Source organism: Rhea pennata, chromosome 2 (genome assembly GCF_028389875.1).
Source record: "Rhea pennata isolate bPtePen1 chromosome 2, bPtePen1.pri, whole genome shotgun sequence".
In the NCBI taxonomy this organism is placed as follows: domain Eukaryota; kingdom Metazoa; phylum Chordata; class Aves; order Rheiformes; family Rheidae; genus Rhea; species Rhea pennata.
In genome coordinates, this window is record NC_084664.1 from 130,708,411 (window position 1) to 130,730,508 (window position 22,098).

The 22,098-nt window shown below is 35.8% G+C and overlaps 1 protein-coding gene across 1 annotated transcript in view; it reads right to left on the bottom strand.

Moving 5' to 3' along the window:
• The window catches only part of LOC134136626 (lipoxygenase homology domain-containing protein 1-like), a 131,999-nt gene that overhangs the window by 76,134 nt on the left and 33,767 nt on the right, over positions 1–22,098 (bottom strand). Inside the window, exons 11-16 of the mRNA XM_062568542.1 lie at positions 18,337–18,562; positions 10,496–10,650; positions 9,762–9,840; positions 5,558–5,639; positions 3,393–3,448; positions 3,203–3,235 (exon numbers count right to left, since the gene is read on the bottom strand). Coding sequence (XP_062424526.1) covers positions 3,203–3,235; positions 3,393–3,448; positions 5,558–5,639; positions 9,762–9,840; positions 10,496–10,650; positions 18,337–18,562 — 631 coding nt within the window. The remainder of the gene's footprint in view (positions 1–3,202; positions 3,236–3,392; positions 3,449–5,557; positions 5,640–9,761; positions 9,841–10,495; positions 10,651–18,336; positions 18,563–22,098) is intronic.

Consider the following 22,098-nt stretch of genomic DNA (forward strand, 5'->3'; position numbering starts at 1 on the left):
GGTTTGTTTGTTCATTTGCTTGCTTTTGGTTTTATTTTTTATATGAACAAATTACACATTGTTAGAGGATTACCACCATAGTTTTGAGGACATGGTAGTCCACTTTTCTTTTGCTGGTGTTTTGGGGCTTAAGAGGTATTCACACTTCACTAGATGTAGGAGTAGGCTGCTTAACTCATAGAAATCACAGAAATTTGTGTTGCTAGTTTCACCTGTCTTACAGGAGGACCCTGAGGCAGACCAGTGAGACTGCCTGTCTTAATTAGGAAATTCAGCCTCCACCTGGCAATACATACCGTCCTTGATTTTTAAAAGCAGGACCCATCTATTTGTGTTTGGGGAAATCTGTGATTATTCTTACTCTATTAGCAAAAACTTACATGGTAGGGAATGACTTAAAAACAAATGGAGTCACAGTTACTGTATAATTTCTCTTCTCTTATGAATTGTCTGTACGTCACACCAACAACCTTACATGACAGAAGAAAATCTAGCCTATAAATATCTGTTAACTGAACTGCATTCTCTGATGTTGAGCTGTATTTTATACATCACCCATAAAAACCTGTAATACCACACAGCACCCTGTGATCCCCACTGCAGGAATCCAGCTTCCTCTAACTGACTATAGTATAGGCAACATTGTAATACACTATCTTTTGTCTCTTTGTTTTGGGAGAAAATCCTTTACTATGTGCTATCTTGATACTCCACCTATCCTGAAAGGAGTAGGGGGAGAGAGAAAAGAGAAGGAGAAAATAGTAAATTTTCCATGCCATATAAGAAACTTTTAGCAAGTGATGAAAACTCTCCTTTTCAAGTTCATCATTTGATATTAGCTATCCACCTTCTATACTAAGGTGATCTTCTTTGGGTCTTTTTGTCTTGCATCAAGCATACATGGCAGGATCAAGAGAGTATAAATAATTTTGTAATTGTGCTTGATTTGATAGAGTCTCTCCACAATCTATAGACAATGACAAGAGATGTTGATACAGATCTACCGCATTTAGGCAGAATCCATAGCCACCAGCAGTGTTTACAGGGATCTGGAATTTCTCCTTCATTAAAGTTGGCAAAATGCCAGCCTGGCTGAAAAAGAACTGTAAGTCTTCAAGAAAACTGCTTAAATGACTTTCAAACTCTATACTTTGGTCATGTGGTTGAGCACCTTATTAACCTTACCCAGAGAATGAGATTTCTACCTTCAGAGTGACTTATTGGGTGATTTGTTTTGTAACCTTTGCTTTAAACCTGGCCTAAGCACATTGGTTGCTATTCTGAAAATCATCAAACACCACTGGGTTATGACAATCATAATACTTGCAGAGGCCAGCTGGTATGGAGCCTGACCACACAAATGCACAAACATTGGCTGTGTAACATCAGTTCTCTGCTGCTTGCCTCATATTCGGCAAATATGTAATATATGCAAAGGTTTCACCTCCACTGTGAATGGGACTGCCTATTACTATTATCTGCTTTACCATATGAAATCACTGTTACAGCTGCTGGGAGAATTTAAGGCATCTCTGGAATTTTTTCTAACTGTATCATGATGGATTGACACAGAACTGTGTACAAGACACATTTTCTAACCTCTTTCACTGGATACTCTCCTATAAAGCTCAATTTTTTCATCTGCAAGATCTACAAGATAACCAGCAGCACAACACAAATTAAAATGTGAACAATCCTTAGAGCTGTTCTACTCATCACCTCTTTTATATCAGGCATAAAAAGTGTGATCTCGGTTCCTCACTGAAGTGAGCTCCTCCTAAAGATAAGATGACTAAAGGAGAGTTCAAGCTAACCTGATGCATTGTCAATTGGCACAACACCCTCTAGCAAATGCTCTCTTTTGTAAATTCTTTATTATTCAGAACCTCAGATCTCATCCTAATACATCAGCATACAATTTCGGGGTCTTCCTGGACGCCTTGATAGTGTGGAGTTTCACTAACTGATTAAGGATCAGTGGCTCCTTTCTCTTCATAATCAAAATGTTGTGTCTTATTCTTCTTGACATGCACAAGCTCTTAGCAGTCTGTGCATCTGTGCCTGCTTATTGCAATATAACAAAGAATGAAGCTGTACTGGAAAAAAAAGATGAGATTAGTATCAAAATATGGTTTATTTTCTGAACACAGGGTGAAACTGATGTTATACATGCATCTCAGAACTGTATGCTTAATAGAATGCAGATTCCAATTCCAAGTCACTCTCATGAAAATCAAATATCTCTGTGTCAAAGTCTTTATTTACCTGAGTTAATCAGCCTCCTCTTGTAAAAGTTATGATCCCCTGGAACAGTGAAACTGTTGGCCAAACTGTTTGATTGAATTCGAGATTTCATTTTCATGGGAAAATGAATTAGACTGAGAGATCAGGACTCATCCTACAAAAGGCAAGCTACCATTTTCAGATGTAAGTGAAAACATTACTTCTTTTACTTTAGTTTCTCCCATAGTGTTCCCTGACACCGTTACACAGAACATGCACTTACAGTTAAATGTTCATAAAGAAGCTTGTATTAGTCTGCTTCTCTTTTCTGACTAAGGAAAAACACAGACATGATATCTCAAATTTTAAACACTTGGGAGGTATTAGCATTTCACAGTGATGGGACCATCTTTGTAGGTATATAAAAAAACAAGTGGATGGCTAGCTTTTTCTTAACATGTTTTATTAACTCAGGCAGCCTTTGTCAACCGAATAAAATTACTGCATTTAGTTTCATTAACATACCTGGATCCTAAGCCTGCATCGTTTCTGGCTACTTGGGGAATATCCTGATGGACTTTGACCTGAAAATGTTTTCACTATCATTTCACAACACAAATTTCAAGTTACTATTGTTTGCTAAGGGATCTGTCTCAATGTATTAAATGATAGTAGCACTGGGATAAGCAAAACAATACTTGAGTCACTTCTCATGGGAAATTTCTGACTGATTTTAGGACAGAATAATAGAAAGAGGAAGAAAATCAGAAATGGTTTGAGAAGCATCTTTTCTTCGATTACTTTAAAGGATTTGTCTTTTCCATAGATCTTTACCAGCCAATTTGTATTCATTTTCTCTCATAGTTGATTGTTTACACATATGATGAGGAAGCTAATCTGCTCCACTTATTTGTCACTTAATACTAATTTGGAGGTTAAATTCAGATAGTTAAAAAATGGTTTATAAAACAATTCTTACCTTTGGAAAATGCCTTCTTTGAACTGCTATATTCTAAAATAAGAATAACAAAAAAGTTTTATGTGAGTAAGTATTATTATTACTTTTCTTCTTAAGTTATGGTCATATTCAGGAAGTTCTTCAGTAACCATCAGGTATTGAGTATATACTATATTGTTATAAAACAAATTTTGTGTAACAAAATACTTACTTTTGGCAATTAGCTCTCTTTCAGTTTTCCCATCTTCTTGGTATTCATCTAACCATCTTTCATTGCAAAAACAAAAATAATGAGATTAATAACACTTATCATCCATATTACAAACAACCTCACAATTATCTTCACTCTCTTCAACAGTATTTTTATACTTTTTTGGCAAAATATGCCTTGAAAATACTTCCTAGACCTAATTTTATTTTATACTTTTAGCATAGTTAGCATTATTCATGCTCAGGGAGACTTTGGCTCACTGTATTACCAGCAAAAGATAGAAATTTTCATGGACATAAACCTCATACAGAGTACTAATATCTACAGGATCAATATTCAGTTGTACATTTTTGAGTGTATGGTATATAACCTGCAATGTTCAGTTCAATGTACTTAAAATGTTATATAACCCCTGGAAGGAATATTCCAGATCCCAGGTCTGGAAGTTTCTAGAGCTTCTGTCAATAGATAGCAATGAACTGTATTTCTCTTTATCTTTTCTTTCATAGTGATGAATTTAAGGAATTTTCTGAAATTTCATTTCACTACAAAAACACATTTATACTTCTTCAGTTTATCCCTCTTGCTGATATAATAGCACTTTACATCTATTAATAGTCTTCCTTAATAAATAAATAATAATTAAAAAAAAAAAAAAGAAAGAAAAATGCTGTCAGCTGCCATGCTATTGGCTCCAGGTTGATGTAGCTTTTGTTCAAACCCAAGTATCCGTAATATATTTCATTTCTTATATAAAACAAGACTATGTGAATAAATCTGTGCCTGAAAACTAGACTCCAACGTATTTCAACTATTGTTGTAATAAATAGCTTGGTTAACCTTTGTGAACCCTCTCCTCATTCCTCCTAAGAATGAAAAAGACCACTAGCACTTTCTAAAAATACAAACTTTGGCATATTGGCAGCACTTACTCCACAGACAAAGAATGGCAGAACCCTTCTAGGTCTGTATATAATGCCTCTAATCTTTTTCCAATAACTTAATAAGTTCCTTTTGACAAGGCAGTTTTATAGTAAGCTCAGAGTCTTCCTTAAGAATCTCTCTCTTGGGAAAAGCCTCATAAAATCTCCATTACTTTAAAGAAACAATTGTCTCATTTGTCTGCTTTTCCAATAACCATCTTCAGTGCACATCAAACCATTTAAAGAGCCTAATAGCCAAAAAACAATAATAATAATAATAACAATAAACCCTAATCATCAGAATAATAGTTTTGAGAGGAGTACATGGTTTTAGCTAACCATTTCCAGGAGTCTTGCATATTGAAATTCTGCTTTTTGTAAACAGAAGGGATTCCTGAAGATGTAGAGCTATCTTTACAGAACTTCTGAAGATTTTCTGTTTGTAAGACACAGTTCCCAAAATAACATGGAAAATATATCAGCCATGTAGCCTAAATTCACAAAACCTGGAAACCACATACTACAAAATATAATTAGCTTGATTTAAATTATATTTTTTTAAATGATTACTATTGTACTAAGTAGAGTGATGTAGAAGTAATATACGCATAAATCCTTATTTTCTTCTGTTGGCCTATTTAATGTTTTTTCTGTTATAGCCATGTGACTCAACAATATGACTACTGAAAGTTCAGGTTGCAGTTGCCTCAGCTAACAAATATATTTGGAAGAATAGTCACTTTAGTAACTGCTAGAACAGAGAGAGTTGGATGTTTTTCAATTTTGCTCATGGCAGCAAAATCCTCGACTTAGTAAGACAGAGAAATAGCTATTTGCTAAATGAAAAGAAACATTTTAGCCCTCTTTTAGGAGGAGTGCTAACCATTCTTTGTGTCTACGGTCAAAGGTCTTTTCAAAAACTTCTACTATGTATATATAAGGTCTTCAGTGACCGGGAAAAAGAAACTGACTGAAATCATATAACTAGATCTTGCCACATAATACTTTTTAAAAGATAGGGAACTGAAAAAATATTTATTTTCATGTACTGTGACTCCTTCCCGTACCAACCAGCAACCTTCACTCTTTGTCTTCAAGATCTAAATTTTGCATTTCATGTCCATTGGAAAACTCTCGAGCATTTGTCATATATCTAGGTTGTATGCACGTGTCTATTCTGCAACATTTTCCTTTAGCTGCTGGTAGTTTAACAAATTGTTTCTCTATGAATGACATACATACCTATTACAAGGAAATACAACCTCTTGAGCTTCCTTTCCTTCCTTATGTTTGATCACAATCTTATCCAGGAACCATCCACTGCCTGGGTTGAAATAATAAAAGTTTATAATCTGAAAAAATGTATTTTTAAATAAATATAAAGGAAAAAAAAAGCCAAAAATCTTTTCAGCAGAAAAGCAGATCCCATTAGGACAGAACTCAACCAAATGGATGACATAAATTAACACAGTGAAAGCTTTATCATTCTACATTTCTTGCAAGAGGTACAATATTCTTCCCTACTTTGCTATGTTTTAATTTAAAAGAGGGGTTTTGCTTGGAGACAAGTATATACATGTACATGTGAACTTCCATGACCATTCACAACCCAGCCTCCATCTTTTGATTCCTCGTGATCAGGCACAAGGATGTCAGGACAAATCTGCTTATGCAATTGAGATCTCTGTGAATGAAATTGTTATTGCATACAGCAGTATCAATTAAAAGACCATTAATATCTATTGTTCTCATTTCTCTGTGTTCTTACTTTGCTTCTGAAAAATATATGCTCCAGCTTGTACAGTACATGCTCATTTCAATCCAATACAAAGTTGAAATACTGCATAAATCTGCATGAATATTAGATTAACAAATTCTGATAGAAACAGGTTTGTTAAAAACAGAAGCTGTTCTTCTGGACATGTGATAAGTCTCTTCACAAAGCTTTTCAAATTTGCATTTTTAAAGCCTATTTCAAGGGCATATTTTTGTTTATCTTTGCCCTCTATAAAGAGAGGAAAAGACATTCTTTACAAAACCTATCTTTTTAAAATATAAAGTATAAAATTTATTGAAGTCTCCCTTTTCTCTCTTGTCCAAGGAAACAGTATGAAGAATTTTCTTTTGGTCTTACAACAGGAACTATTTAAATCTATATAGGACATAAAACACAAAGCACCTAAGTATTTTACAGACTCCCCATTGATTTTACTTACCTTCTACCAGCAACTTTGTGATAGGCCAGAGAATCCATTTTCTACCAGTAAAGCTACACAAGTGGTAACACACTTTTAGGTGCTATATAAATTGTAGACGTTAGCAATGTAAATAGTAATAAAACAAGACAAAATAGATATCATATTTTTAGGTTATGATTCAAGTAAAAAAACTATCCATCAGTATGACATTAAGACTTATTGGAGCATGAGTGTTACTGGCCTACTATATTGCCAGGATAAAAAAATGTTTAAGAACTTGATTTACCAGAGGGATAGTATTTTCCAAAAGTTAGTGGGCATGGCATTGATCCAGGCTTGGCTCAAGGACAAAACGTTAACCGCATGATCATGGAGCATTTCCCAGCTTACTTGGTTTTTCAGAAACCTTGCCCTTCCCAGCCATAGGAAGGAAAAAATTGGGAAGTGTTTATAACTTTCATTAATAGAAGCATGCATTACCAAATTTCAAAGACTTAGGTGACTGTGCAAGAAAATTATTACTAATTTTGTTATTCTCTCAGTCTTCCCCTTATCTTCTATGTTTTGTTATATTGACTTCTGCCTCTATTTTTCAATAAAGCAGTAAAAGGTGTCTGTCTGTGGAATACCTCCAGTGTTGCCTAGGTTCATCTTAACTGGCTTAGGCAATCTCCTTAGATGTAAGTGTAGTTGTTAAATTACATCTCATCTTATTACACACAGAGGAGCACAGAGGAACACTGACTGGAGCACAGAGGAACACTGACAGGTGGAGGAAGCCAAATAAATACTCTGCCTCGGCTCCTTCCAGGGCCGTCACAAGACGGTCGCCAGCCCCATGGTCTAGATGTGAAACCCATCACCTTGAGTCAATGGCAGTAGCTCTCCAGACTCCCCTTCAGACTGAGAGCATGACTACCTGCTGGACTTATTGTGAGATGCTGGAGAAAAGCCTCTTGGACCTGTACAGGACTTGCTATGGGATGTTTAGGGGTGGAACAAAAAGTGAGGGAAAAGTTTGGGAAAAACAAGCACAGGAAATAGAAGAATAGGAAGAGAAAATGGGAAGGTCACCTGTGAACAGATTGCTAGTTGATATGCTTGTCACTCCGTCCTGTATACGTATACATATATGTATTTGTGTGTATACATATACATATATGTATATATTTCCCACTAACAGACCTTCTGATCAACCAGTAAGGGGAACAGGAGGAGGAGGTTGGTACTGGTTTTGTTTGTGTGAGTGTTGAGTGTTTCTGTCTGTGTCTGTGTGGCCGACTGTGTGTAAATATATACATATATACACATATGTATATACGTGTATATACACATGTGTGTGTGTATGTATATATATACACACACACATGTATACATGTATATGTATACACATACACATGTACATGTGTATGTTTTATACGTGTGTATGTGCGTAGTGGGAACACATGCACAGCCTCACTACTGGTTTGTGCCGAGGACGCAGCGCTGTGGCAGCTTGGCCTCCGACAGCTACTGCATTTGCCCTCTCCCTAACAGTAGTAACCGTGGCCACATCCATCTTGCTCTCTTAGATCACTTTCAGTAACCATCATAGTGACTGTCACAGTTATTCTTCAAAGCCCTTTTCAAACATTCTGTCGTTACTGTGTCTGCACCACTTACAACTTGTGATATTTCTTAAGAGGCATTGCTTGAGCCATACTGTTATTTGTCAGTACATTATAGCAAAACAGCATGAGGAATGTTTCGGTCAGACCCACACAATTGTCCTATTTGTCTTTGCATTCTGCCTCTGCCTCTGAGTCTGGAAGTCCCTAGAAGGCAGCAGCCTCTGTCCTATACTGAGGGATTTGCCCAAACAGTGCATTGAGAAAAATGGCATTTCCATTTCAAAATATAAGAGCCAGGGCACATTAGGATTCTCTGTAAGCTTCCTCTATTGCCCCCCAATATTTCAGCCAGTGCTCAGATGCCCTCTCCTGGTGAGGAGCTACTGGTCAGGCCAGTATTCATCAGCACAGTCAAGTAACTTTGAAACAGTGCAGAAAAAGAGGATAAACTCTTCTTGTGTAAAAGCACAGGCATAAAAGGATGGTACCTCTAGAAGAGAAGACTGTCTCAACAAACAAAATTCATCATTTAGTGACTTGCATTTGACAAGAGCTAAAAGCTCATTGTCTAGGATGAAATTCCTTTTCTTTCCTCAGTCACTGTAGCTGTGGGAAAAAATTTACACCCCATAGTCTAGGAATCTTCCAGTGCATTTTATGCTGCTTTTTGGTACACCTCCAAATATCCTGAGAAGTCCAAACTGTACATAATCCTGGTGGTTACAGACTATTTTCCAACCATGCATCTCCAAAGAAAACCACAAAAATTTGTCCCTGATCCCTGGCTCTAAACCTCATAGAGTTTTCCCTCTCTCTCCTTCCCTGAAGAAAGGACACATCCCATTATCATTCCAGGACAGTTCCCAAATCAAGACTAAGGACCTTCTGTATAATCATTCAGGCAACTGACACGATCAGAGCAAAGAACAGTCCCATCTCTGAATGAATGCACTTTCACTTGCACTTGAATCCCCCCAGAAGACTGGATTTACATCTTCACTACTTTTAAGTTATCTTTCTCTTCATTTACTTTTTTCTAGAGTTGCACAGCTCAAAGGCTTCTGTGACAAGTTCCTCTCATCACAAATTCTACTTTTTTATGAAGATACTGAAATCTGAATGCAACACCATTCAGTGGAGCAGCTCCATTTGACTAGCACAGACAAAATAACCAAGTCTTCTCCCATTCCCCAAAGTATCAAAGATATTATTCTTCAGTTATTTAAACTTTGTTTCATAATATTGAAATATCTTTAACTGCACTGAATATCTTTAACTCTGTTGTATCCCTGTCTTTACTCTTTGTCTAATGGAAGATCATTTTACCTCTGTCAGCACCACAGAAGTAAATGAGCTTTACTCTTACATTTTCTTAGAATTCTGTATGCCAAATAAATACTGCTCTATTATAATTAAACTTGAAAGCAAAGAATGAAATTATATTATTTGACACTAAACTCATGTCCTCTTTGCTGACCTTTATCACTGTATTCCATCACAGTGACTAGTCCACAGGAAGGCTTCTTATCACCACAAGACCTTCTGTCACATTTTCTATGAATGTTGCAACATAAACAAACTGTATTGTGTTTAAGAATGACTTGAAAACAGATTAGTTGCTAGGAATTTAAATCCTACCTGGACCAGTTCCATCGTGGCTGATCAGAACTTTCTCCAATTCTCCCAGTGAGACAGCTTTTATGCAGAAAATATCCATCTGTAGAACCATACGAATAAAATGATAAAGGTCTGGAAAATAGCTATTTTAATTAGAGCTACATTAACTGTAACAATATATAACAGTTACTCTTTTTTTTCTCTTTTTGCAAAATGAATATTAGAGTTGTATATAGGTCCTGGCCAAACAGTAAAGATCCTTTGAAGCCTTCCAAAATGAATACCACTTTAAAAGTACTCCAAAGAGACAACACTGGATTCCTTTGGCATGAAACAATGTTCAGGTGCAAAAAATTGATCTCACCATCTCTATATTACATCTTCTAGCCCTATTTGCCTTGCCTCTCTTACCCATACTGGAAAACATAATTGTGGTTAAGGATTTGGAGCTTCATTCTAAGATTCACAGTAGTCTGTTCAGGAGTAATGCTTTCGTTACCCTTTTGACTAAATGTCTAATGCAAATAATCAACAGTACTCATATTCTAATATCCAATGCTCTCAGTAAATGATTCGTTCAAAACCAATAGACAAAAATTTTTCAGAAGATGAATTGTGTCACATAAAAAATGTGACAAAATTGAAAACTGCTTGAAGAAATTTGTAAACAAACAGATATTTATGTTTGTTAAAGAAACAGTTTGCTAGCCATAATTCACATTCTCTGACCAGAAGAAGGACTGCTTTTACTTCACCTGTCCATGTTGAAACTTTACATTATTATTCTTAGATCTATGGAGCTTCCTCTTGCCAGCATCTCCTCTCGTTCCAATAAGATTGATGTAAACATTAGAATCTGTTTCAGCACCAAGTTTAGAGCCTGTGTATACGTGGATTTCATACATCAACACTAGAAGAAGAAAAACCTTGAGATTATGCTTATTGCTTTTACATGATTTAAAAGCTTTTTCATCAAAATTTGGTCAGGAGTCTATACTTCCTTTCAGGTTTGGAAATAGCAACACTATCCATTCATTCGTCATTTCCAAGTCTTTCTTGTAAGTCACTCCCAAGTCCAAATCTTGTAACTCTGCACAGAAACATGAATATGCTAACCCTAAAAAGCTACATTTATGCTGAGCGTAGCAGCCCATCTGCTCAGGAAAGCAGGCCATCAAGCAAGTGTTCCCTAGTGCTCCATTTGCTTTCCTCTCTCCCTATTGAGTATTTATGGCTTCAGGACTTAATTTGCAAAACCTTTGTTGGCAAGTTATCTAGAGACCATCTAACTGCCTAGTCATGGTTTCAGACAATCATTATATTCCACTGATTCCAAAGAACTGTAAGCCTCCGTATTTGTAAAAAATAGAATTTTGTGAGTGACTAGTCATCATTCTATCTTAAAAGGAGAGTAGTAATCATGAAACACAGGATTTTTAGATTTTCACATCGTATACAACGGCAGGCAAGTAGATGAATGGATCTATATAATGACCAGCTGGACATTCGACTTTTTTTTTGAAGGCTTCAGCCTTTATCACTATTAGATATGAATGCCTTTATTAACAGCTCTCAATTAAAATATACTTATGACTTTAGTTTTTAAATGCCTCTCCTTCTAGTCTAGACAAAAATCTTATAGACACAAAAATACACACTTATTTTCAAAGTATTCTGGAATACAATTCAGGGTTATAGTATTAATATATTTTGAACCACAGTAATATTATCATTATAATTATCCAGATAGGAAAACTTATTTTTTAAAAATTTATTTCTAGTAATTACATCCTATTGTATTTCACTGCAGTTTTTCTACTTGTTATGACTTCTATAAAGTATTTTTCCTATTTAGACTTTAGTGGCAATTTTTACATGCAGTGTTTTTACTTTAATCACAGCTGGTCATTTCTTCAGCTACCTAGTAGATGATAGAGTTGATGATGATAGATATTGTTCCACTAATGGAGATCTTTAATAGCTGTTTGGAGTGAAGAAAGGTAGCAGAAACTCTAAGGAACATAGTTAAGCACAGCCTTTAAGAAAGAGCTAAGGTGAAAATAAAAAAATTATACTAAAATATTTGATATCAGTCAGTAGTTTACAAATATTAATTAAAATACTATTACTGTTAAACTACAAGCAGCTAGGAGAATCTGGCCTTTCTATATATTTTTTATTCACAGAATCCTGAAGCAGCTTATAAAGCTCAAACATCATGGCATATATCACTAAAGAATAGCTATTTCTGGTATCCCATGTCTGGTGTTCAGTGGAGAAGCCATACAGGTTGTAAAATAATATTACAGACACTTTAAAGATAGGAAAAACCACCACATGTATTTGAAGGTAGGAAGGAAAAGTTGATGGATAGATTGTACGCTTTACCAAAGTAGAATACCTTTTAAATTCATATAAAATCATCCTAAACTGACAAGGACAGGATCTTCAACTCTTTATCACTAGACCAAACATGGCTTTAAAGAGAAGTGGCACTTCCTGACCTGCATTAGTATTTACTAATAAATAATAAAGTATTTACTATTTACTAACTCTAAGTATTCCACGCAGCTCTCACATCTGTGAATTGGGACACCACCGCTTAACCTGTGAAATGTCATTAATCTCAATAACACACATGCACATCTGCTGAAAGTTTTCAAAGACTTAGAAAAACTAGTTTCAATGTTTCTAGCAGAAAAACTTGTTAAAACACATGGTAGATATGAATGACAAGTGACAAAGAGAAATGGACCTGATAATCATCATAATTAGGCCACATATCCAAATGACATTTCATATCATAACTCTTCATGTACTCATACTGTGTGTAGATTAGAAACAAGAGAATACAAGATGAATAAGAAACTGTTCAAAGGAGGAAGGATAATGGATGACAGAACACTAAGAAAGGAAACATATGCAATGAAGCAAAGAGCCACATTAATCACCAAAGGAGGAAAATGTCTCAGCCAGTGGTGAAGGTAATAGGTCACATTTCCAAAAGCAAAGCAAAAGATTATATTCAGCTATCACCAGTCATTTGAATAAAATGGCTGGACAGCTTGTGGAGGAAGCATCACTTCTTAAAGCAGGAACATATCAAACACTAAGTCTGCTCCACACTTTTACTCTTACTTACACTCTCAACTTTGAAACAGTAAAACTTCCACGGGAGCCCAGGAAAGGATATAGATTGTTATATTATGACTGTTATGTACAGAAGATTGGCATCTATATTAATTAAATTTCCATGATCAAAACTGCAAAACTTAACTAATCACAAGTGCAATTTTAAAGCCTAATTGAGGTTTTTTTAAGAAGCCCTTTGATTACAAGAAGGAAATATCAAAAAGTTATTTCGTTTCTGGAGGGAGACCAAACCAAATGGATTATGTGCAGGACACACCAAAACAGAGTAAGAGAAAAATATAACACAACACAAGGATATTAAGAGATAAACAAATCACAATTGTTTTTTAATGCCGTGCCCCTCTGTAGTAATCAAAGAGATAATAATGACCCTAATATTTCTATCATTAAAAGCCTAAATAATTCAGACAGAAGTAGAAAACATGTACATGTATTTACACCTCTCTCACCATCTGGAGAATGTCAGAGCTTAAATTTATTTAGGCTAAACAATTTGTATTATTTAGAAAGGAACCTCCTAAACAAAAGGACCAATTCGTATTTCAAATCTTCGTACGCATTAACAATATTCTGTGAATTAGATGGTTATACTAGTATAATAAGTGGAATGTTCATTTCCCTTAACTTGTTACAACGCATTTTATAGGAAATGCACAAAAATAGTTAAGCTAGGAAAGTATTCTCCAAATCACTCTTTATATGCATATGTAGAACATGCCACCGCAAACAAATGCTTGGGCATTCATATAAACATTCATTAAACAGATTCTGTACGTTAAGCCCTTTCTGCACAAATGGAAACCTATGCACAGACTAACTTGAGTGTATCCAGTTTTGTCAAACTTTGTCAAGCAAATTCAAGTTACGGAAGATGCTAGTGTTACTGGCTCCTGAGCTATGGCTTGCTTAAAGTACGAGAACAGGAAGGGGCATGGCACTCCGTGACAGGCAAGACCAGGGACACCAATAGTTTGATAAGCACAGGAGACAGGCGCAACCAAGCCTGGAGAACGAAGCTACCAGCTGCACGCACTGCCGAGATAGCAAGACTCGCCATAAATGCAATTTGCCTATTTGTAGCTTTGCCACTTTTTGTTCACAAAAAAGTTTTAGTGTGTATACAGTAAAATAAAAAGTCACTAGAAAATATGCTCAATCTCTGTAGCTCTTGTTCTGTTTCCTTTGAGAAACTGAGTTGCTTTAAATCCCGCATTGCTGCCACATTTGAAATGACGTTTCACTGCAATAGGAAAAAGCAATCATAAAACTTTAAGAATTAGATCCCAATGGTCTAATCCTGCACTCTGTAGCAGTGATTTCATTCTACTATGCTGATTTAGTGACAGTACAGCAGCTGACAACTGCTGTGACAAAGCAGAAAAGTAGGCCCATAGTTAAAAAAGGGAAAAGAAAATGTTGGAAAATATATCGTAAAACCAAACGGAAGTCAGGAAATACCATTTCAGCATTCCAAGAGGGACCTGTTTGGCTACGTCTAGGCAGCTCACTCTTATGTCAGGCTCATCAAAGTAATTGAAGAAAAGTCTTGAAAAAGGCAATAACTGTGATAAAGGATATAAGAGGATTAATTAATAGAGAAAGGCTGGAAAAAACTCAGCTAGCATTCACTGGAAAAGAAAATGACCTTTTGGAAAATAAATGATAGATATCTTCAAGTTGCTAAAAGGGTAACTTTAGATAAGCTCTATAATCAAACAGAAAACTCTAGGACTTGAGTGCATGGATCAAACAGTTGAAACAAGGGAGATAAAATGTTCTCAGGTAGAAGTGAGGGGATTCTAAAAGGCCCTGTGAAAGACAACCGTTAAAGTAGTATAATAATCATGTTAAAAAAATAGCATAGGTGCCTAATATCAAAAATATTATAGCGGTCATTGAGTTCCTAGAATCATAGGATCAGTTGTACAAGCACCAAATTTGTATTTGCTCAGTCCATAAAAATATACTACTGCTAATTCTTGAGATTTTATCTCCTAAGTTTCATGACTTAGAATATTTGGTGCTATTTTTAAGCCCCATTTCCAGCTTCTGTATCTATTGATAGCATAAGAACATGAGTTATCCAGAAAAAAGGGGAGAGAGAAAGGAAGTATTGCTTGTTGGTTATGAATAAAATGTGTAAGGGCATCCTAATGGCCTAATATGTAAAAAAGAATTCTTTTTTTTTTTTTTTTTTTTTTTTTTTTCAGATTCTCTTTTTAGGGAGACCTGAATCAAGGTTTCCAAAACAGAGGGTATATTCCTGACCACTGGCCAATGGCCTCAATCTGCAAGCGCAGCATATGAATTCTCATTTCCCTCTGAAGGAGAAACGCACAAACTTCAATGACCTATAGCATTTTCCTTTGGAAAATATAAACGGTGAGCATATATTACAGGTTGCTTTAGACTGAAGACTAATATTTTCATAGGTTTGTGGAGAAGAATAAAATAATCCTAATAGAATTAAAGAATTTATTACAGAAAATAAGAAAATGAAAGTTTTCACAGCATAAATATTTGTCTTTTTTTGCTGATTTAGTACAAATTATTATCCCCTTGCTAGTTCTTTTCAAAGTCTACTAAAGGAAAAACAAAGCCATTATTTTAGAATTCTAGTTAAGAGCAGTGAATTCAAGAGAAATGCAACTATCACTTATTACTCAAGCTATGTTAACTATCACTTATTACTCAAACTATGTTAGATAAACTTCCTCTGCATTACAGCTCAGTGAGACTAATGACACTGCTGTGCCTACAATACATTAGTTTGAATCAAGAAACTGAATCTCCTGACTGGCCCTCCTTATTTCTTTGAGACTTGCAACATGGAGTAGCTTTGGAGGAAAAAAAATCATAGATTTTTTTTGGATGAAAACTAATCCAGAAGATATATTCCAGAAAAGTACTTATTATGATCTAGCCACAAATTGGCAGTCAGCCCATGGGAAAAGGTTAGAAAAAATCCAAAGTAACTTCTCCTGAAATGCACATAATGCGGATGTTGGATCTTTAGCACATTGGGTTCTTAGCACCAACTGTTTCACTGTGTGAATCCACTCCCACCGGGCTGGTAATGACAACACAGACAAATTGGTCAGAGAACAAAAAACCTAGCGAAATGATAAATGAAGAAGCATCACTTTGAGTGAGATACCATGTTAATAACAGCTTTTTGGAGTAACTAACAAACAGTCAGGAAAAAAGAAAAATAAAAGGAAGATTGCCAAGGTGACAAATTTGGATTGAAAAGAAGGGATTTCAGAGAGGAAGTTATAGAAAAGCTGACAAAATATGGAAATCGCTTAGGATTTGAAGAAGAAAATGAAGTCAGAAAAGAGAAAGAAGGTAAGGAATCAAAAATCACCTACAAAGTTTCAGATATCTCTTGGGAATATAGTAGGCTTTTGGCTGGAGAAAAGGAAACACAGGATAAGGTAAAGGTTACCCTTTCTTATGAGGGAGAAGTTGAGTAATAAAGTATTAAAGAATAGCAATAAGAAAAAAACAAGGTATCCTGAGTTTAGCTTATATTTGTTCATTTTGTTTAAAGTTTTCAGCAAATCATTTTTATAATTAAGTAAATTCAATGCCTCCAGAAGATACCAGATTGAAGTGAAAGTACAGCAGACAAATTACTAAGTCATTTCTGACTGTCATTAAGTAATAAGCAGTACATCATTTGTTCTGCTGGAGAAAATGACTTTATGTGTTTTGACCAGTACTTGTAAGCAATTACCCTTTACAAGGGAAATGCAAATGGATAGAGTTTCATTTGCTTGTTCATGAGAAACTAAATAGTAAATCCTTGGGAGGTCTTGCTGAGTTTATATTGATTTTCAATTTAAATTAGCCTAAAATCAATATTTAATTTGTAGCAATAAGCTTACAATTTCAGGAAATTTCCAAATCATTTATAATTTATCTTTTCTTAAACTTTCAGAAGTATATTTTAATTAAGATAATGCTTCTTGCAAAGCAATGAAAGATACAGACTAAATAAAAAAGGCTAAATAAATGTGCTGTTTTTAAAATATTCCCAGTCTTTGATAGCATTGACTTGATTTTTCACTGAATTTCACTTTCCTTCATTACCTGCAACCAAGCAAATGGAGTGTACCTACCAGAATATTAGCACTTTTCTATGAATGGTATTTCAGACTACACAATGGCTGATTTGAGTTCTTCATGTTGAATTAACTGCTGAGACAACTTAATTGGCTTTTGCACTATTTTTCTATTGCATCGATATGTGATACTTATGCCACTGCAGGAACCCAATGGTGGTACTGTGACACATTTCAGTCATAGGGCCTGGTTCACCCTGCTCAGTTCCAGTTTTTGATATCTCTTATTAAAGTCACTAAATGTTCCATGGAATAATAATAAAAAAAAAATACAGAGGGGAAATTTGGAGTAGCACATACGTGTTTCTAAGTATTTTATAATCTTTGTAATGAAGGAAATTAGTTGTCCCTTCTGGCCTTAAAAGTCATAGAAAACTATCTCATCACCAGTATTGATTTTTCTTTGAGAAAATGTTCTCTTGAATTGAAGTTTTTCAGTTGTTTGCTCTTTTCTTCTGAAATGTTTTGATTGTTACTAAGTTCACGATAACCCTTTTGTGTGTTGAATCACTGATACCTTGCAATATTCACTACATCCATTTGAATGTAGTTTGCCTGAATGATAGCACAGTACCACTACCAGACAGTATTGTCTACCAGCTGCATCACTGCTATCCTGCTAATGTCAACAGAATTCTGTAAAAAAACCCATTGTGCTAAATGTGCTAAATGATTATGCAGTCTCCCAGTCCCTTTGTAGAGGCCCAGGACTTTTAAAATAACTACTTTGTATGGTGGCCTATTTCCTGCTTCATTTGAACAGAACAGACTGTCATCAAAGCTGTGGATAAACTTTGAGGTCTCAAAAATGCCACTCTGAAGTTAGCCTTTTCCGTGTTTATAGCTGTAACTCAAGTCTGATTTGGAGAACGTGTGCAATGATTCATATCATGGATTTCTGCTAAACTACGGTCTATGAAGCACAAGAAAAGACGATATCAAGCTTGTTATAAGGAACTGGTTGTCACTTGCCATTACCTACCTTGACATCCAGCTTCCTGCTTAATGCATGCAGGCTACTTGATCTAGAAACGGTATTTGCCAACAATTTAGGAACATTTTCAGAGTCCAAAAATTTTAGAGAGGTAAGATAGCTAGCTTGGCCACAGCTATTACTGTGGTTGAGGGGAGGAAGAGACTGGGGTAAAATGACCGTTTCCCATCTCTGTGGAACTAGAAAGTATCTTGTAGTGGAAGGGTTGTTTCATGGTTACACTGGCTTTTGGGCAGTCCTGCCCTGGAAGGACCATGAAAAGCTGTCATATGCTCACAATATATGGCTAGTGAATACACGATCTAAAATTCTCAGCACGTACATGGTAAAAGCTCCTTTGTGGAGTTTCTAATCGCCACTTCTCTCCACGTGTCCCCGTCTCCCTTGTCTTCTGCAAGCCAGCACTCTATGGGGAGACAAATCTCCTGAGTAGAAAGAGGGACTGCTCTTTGAAGTCTGACTTCCTCCAGGTACCAGCTGGGATCATCTCCAGTGTTGTCATGGCCAATGCGAATTTTATATAGTTGCCCAAGATCCCTGAGATTAATCTGTAATGAAAAAGAAATACAGACTTTAATAATAAGTTATAATGTTATCTTTCAGCAATCTCCTTACACTGTGCATGCAAGCTAAGCATGCAACTAACATGGAATCAAGAGTTCTGCTCTTAAGAAATGAACAAATCCCAGTGCAATAGTGCTAAAGCATATGGAATAGTCTGCAAGAGTAATTTAATTGACTTCAGTATTGTATCATCCAAAGTGGTTAAAGGGCTCAGACAACTCAGTTTGATTTTAGGTCTGTTGACAGAATCCAGTTTGCAGAGCAATAACATAAACCAGTATTTCTGTACAAATACTTTAACAAACAGAAGTTCTTTCAGTCAGTGCTGCATGAAATAATATATTTTACAGCCTATATAGTTACCATCAGCAGTGCTCCATTAACTATTCCCACCGCTTATCAGTCTGCAGTGGCCCACTTTTCTCTTTGTCTTCTATTTTTATGTGCATTAGTGTCAGGGTTAACTGTTTCTGTAAGTGCTGACGCCACACTGCAGCAAATTTAAACAATAAAACATGACTATTTCACATTGAATACAGCTGCCCTGAAATAAGAGCCCTTTATTTTGGGCTGCAGAAGTTTCCCAAGCAATGCGGATAGCAGGAACCCAAACATAAAAGCAGAGTTAACTACTTTCTACACTCTCATTTTCAGTAATCTGTTTGATAGTTCATGTATGTGGGAAAATCACAGCAAAGAAAACAATAAAAATAGTTGATCATCTTTTGCCATTATATCAATTTGTTACTGCTTAGCATCAAAAAAAAATGGCAACATTGCCATAATAGAATCACAAAAAAATGATTAATTAAAATTTGTGTTTGGAGGTTTACAAGGTCTGTTGTGGAAAGTAATATCAATAAATCTGACCCCAAGTGGGAGTTTTCCCTTCACCGTTTTTTGCCAATGCAAATTTGCACTGCAAATTAATGTTCTTTCTCTCTGTAGGACAGCTCTGTGGAGCTGGAGAAAGTCAGAGACACTAGAGACAAAAAATTTTTTTTTTTTACTTTTTTGTCTAAATGTTTTCCTAGGCAATGACATAGTCTGGTATAACTGTTGTTTCTTATGCACTAAGACAACAGTTGTATCTGATTGTACACTGAAAAGTGAAGCCATAACTTCTTAAAGATATTAATTTTATGCAGCATTTGCTAAAGTGCGTGTTCAGAAGAAAATCTAAGATGGTAGATATATTTCCAAGTTGATCAGCAAAGAGTTCCAGCTTTGTAGCTGATGTTTGGTAGAACATTGGTACAACGGAAAGAAGAGCTCACAAAAATAAACAGAGGCAGGATAACTGATCAAGAAATTAAAAAAAGGAACAACCTGAAAAAAGAGAAGGAAATGATGAAACCCACACATTACAATGCAGGGACTTCTTGTTGCTAGATAAAGAACATCGCAATCAGTCAAATCTGATTAAACAAGAAAAATCAGTGCGGAAAAAATGCCCTGTCCAGGCTGTTAAGCTTCTCCAGAAGACATTCCTAGTTGCAGAGAGTTCAGTTAGAGTCTCTGTGGTCCTGGTTAGCATCTCAAAACACTCCTGTGTTTCTGACTTTTCTACATCTTCTATTCCTCCTTAATATTCACACTCTAACAGAAGGCACAATAAAACCAAATTAAAGTTATGCCTATGTGGTAAGCGTGAATTTGTCCAAAGTGTCAAGTCATATATACTTGTTTGCTAATGACTTGATAATGGTTTCTGACAAATTGTTTAAGGACTTTCTCTTGCCAAAAAAATCATGTTTACTCTTTGGTAGAACTTAAGCCAAGGATGTCAATGGCAGAGAGCAAATCAGTGGTATATGATGTTCTGGGAGACATATAAGACCATTTAAGACATATAGATTTAGTTTCAGCTACTGTTATAGGTTCAGGAATTGAAACAATTTATCTTGCTGTCAGATCAGATATCACGTTGGTCTCTCAGTGGTATTGACTTACTAACATGATACCTTTTGCCAATTGGAATCCTGTCAAATGTATGTCAAATTTTTCTCTTGCAATGAAATGCAAATGAAAAGTTTCTCACAATATACCAGAGCTAACAATACTCTTTTGCCAGGACAAGCTCTATATCTTGAGGTTGCTCCTTCATTTCCAGAACTGACTACATCATTTTGAACTTCTACATGACTTGAACACAAATTGGCATTTATAAATCTACTTTTGCACCCGGAATATTCTGCAAAAATTTGCAAAGCGAAGTTGACTTTGATGCTCTAGTAAACAAGCTGCTTAAAAAACCTTAATCTAGCTGTTTTCTATTATGGAACCATGGCTGCAAAAGTAATATTCAGTTTTATACAGAGCTAGCCTTTTCGACAGAACTGTGGAAAATGGTAATGCAGAAAAGAAAGGAAGGGTCCCGTGAACTAAGCACCAGTCTGGAAATTAGGTCACTAGGTTCTATTCCTAGCTGGGTTTCAGGCATCCTGAGAAACATCGCATAAGCCCTCTGAGCTTCACTTTCTTAATCTTACAAGGACAACACTTACCCATCTCTCACAGGGACATTGCAAAGCTTTCTTCATAAATTTTGAGATTTTCAGATAGAAGACAAAAGCCAAAAATACTGGGGTTTTTTGCTAAAATATTCTGTTTGTTCACATTACATGGTGTTTCCGCCTAACTTGATTGACCGGCTGAAAATATCGGATTGTAATTCCCCCAGCTAACAGCAATGCTAGTGTTTTTGCTCGAGGATAATGTGATGTCACTTACAGTTGTCTAGTCTCTCTTTGATAAGGCCATGCAATTTCTGTCGGCACTAGTGGAAGTTACACAGGCACAATAAGAATAGCAAGAACTTGCTCAGCGAGTACGTTGTAAATCTACTAAAGAACAGGACCGTTGTCCTCTACACTCCTCCTCTACACTGTGATCAGATGTTGCAAGGTACTCAAACTTCCTAAATAACAAGGAAGTACAGAGATGGAATACTGATATATTTTAGGGTACATTTGCACTGCCCTGAACAAACTTGCTAGAGTCCTAGCAACAGTGCATCTGAGTTAGCACAACAAGCAGCCCTTTAGACTAATCAATGTTGCTTCTCAAGGCATACTTATTCTGGTGAGCACTGAATTGAAGTGTTGCAGCAAAAGTAGCAGCTTGAGGCTAATCTTTGCTGATCTCCACAAAAAAGAACTGGCAAAATCACCAGACAGCAAGAATTCCTCATCCAAAGCACATGGTCAAAGTGTTGTTGAGGTTCAAAGTCAGTTTATAAAAAATATTAAAAATCGATTTTAAAACTGCCTTTCCCCCTGTAACTTTTTCAGTTTGGATATGGTCAAGTATGGATCTGCCTGTAAATTCATAGGTATGATAAAATTTCAAAGATAACAATTTTGGAGTACGAATTTGTGATTCTGATGTGGATTATGCCAGACATACATAGATAATTAATGGATAATTCAGAGTTAATGAATAATGGTATGCAAACACAGATATCTCATTTAGGTAAAGGAATCTAGAAATCACAAATCAGTCAGATATGCTGATCTTC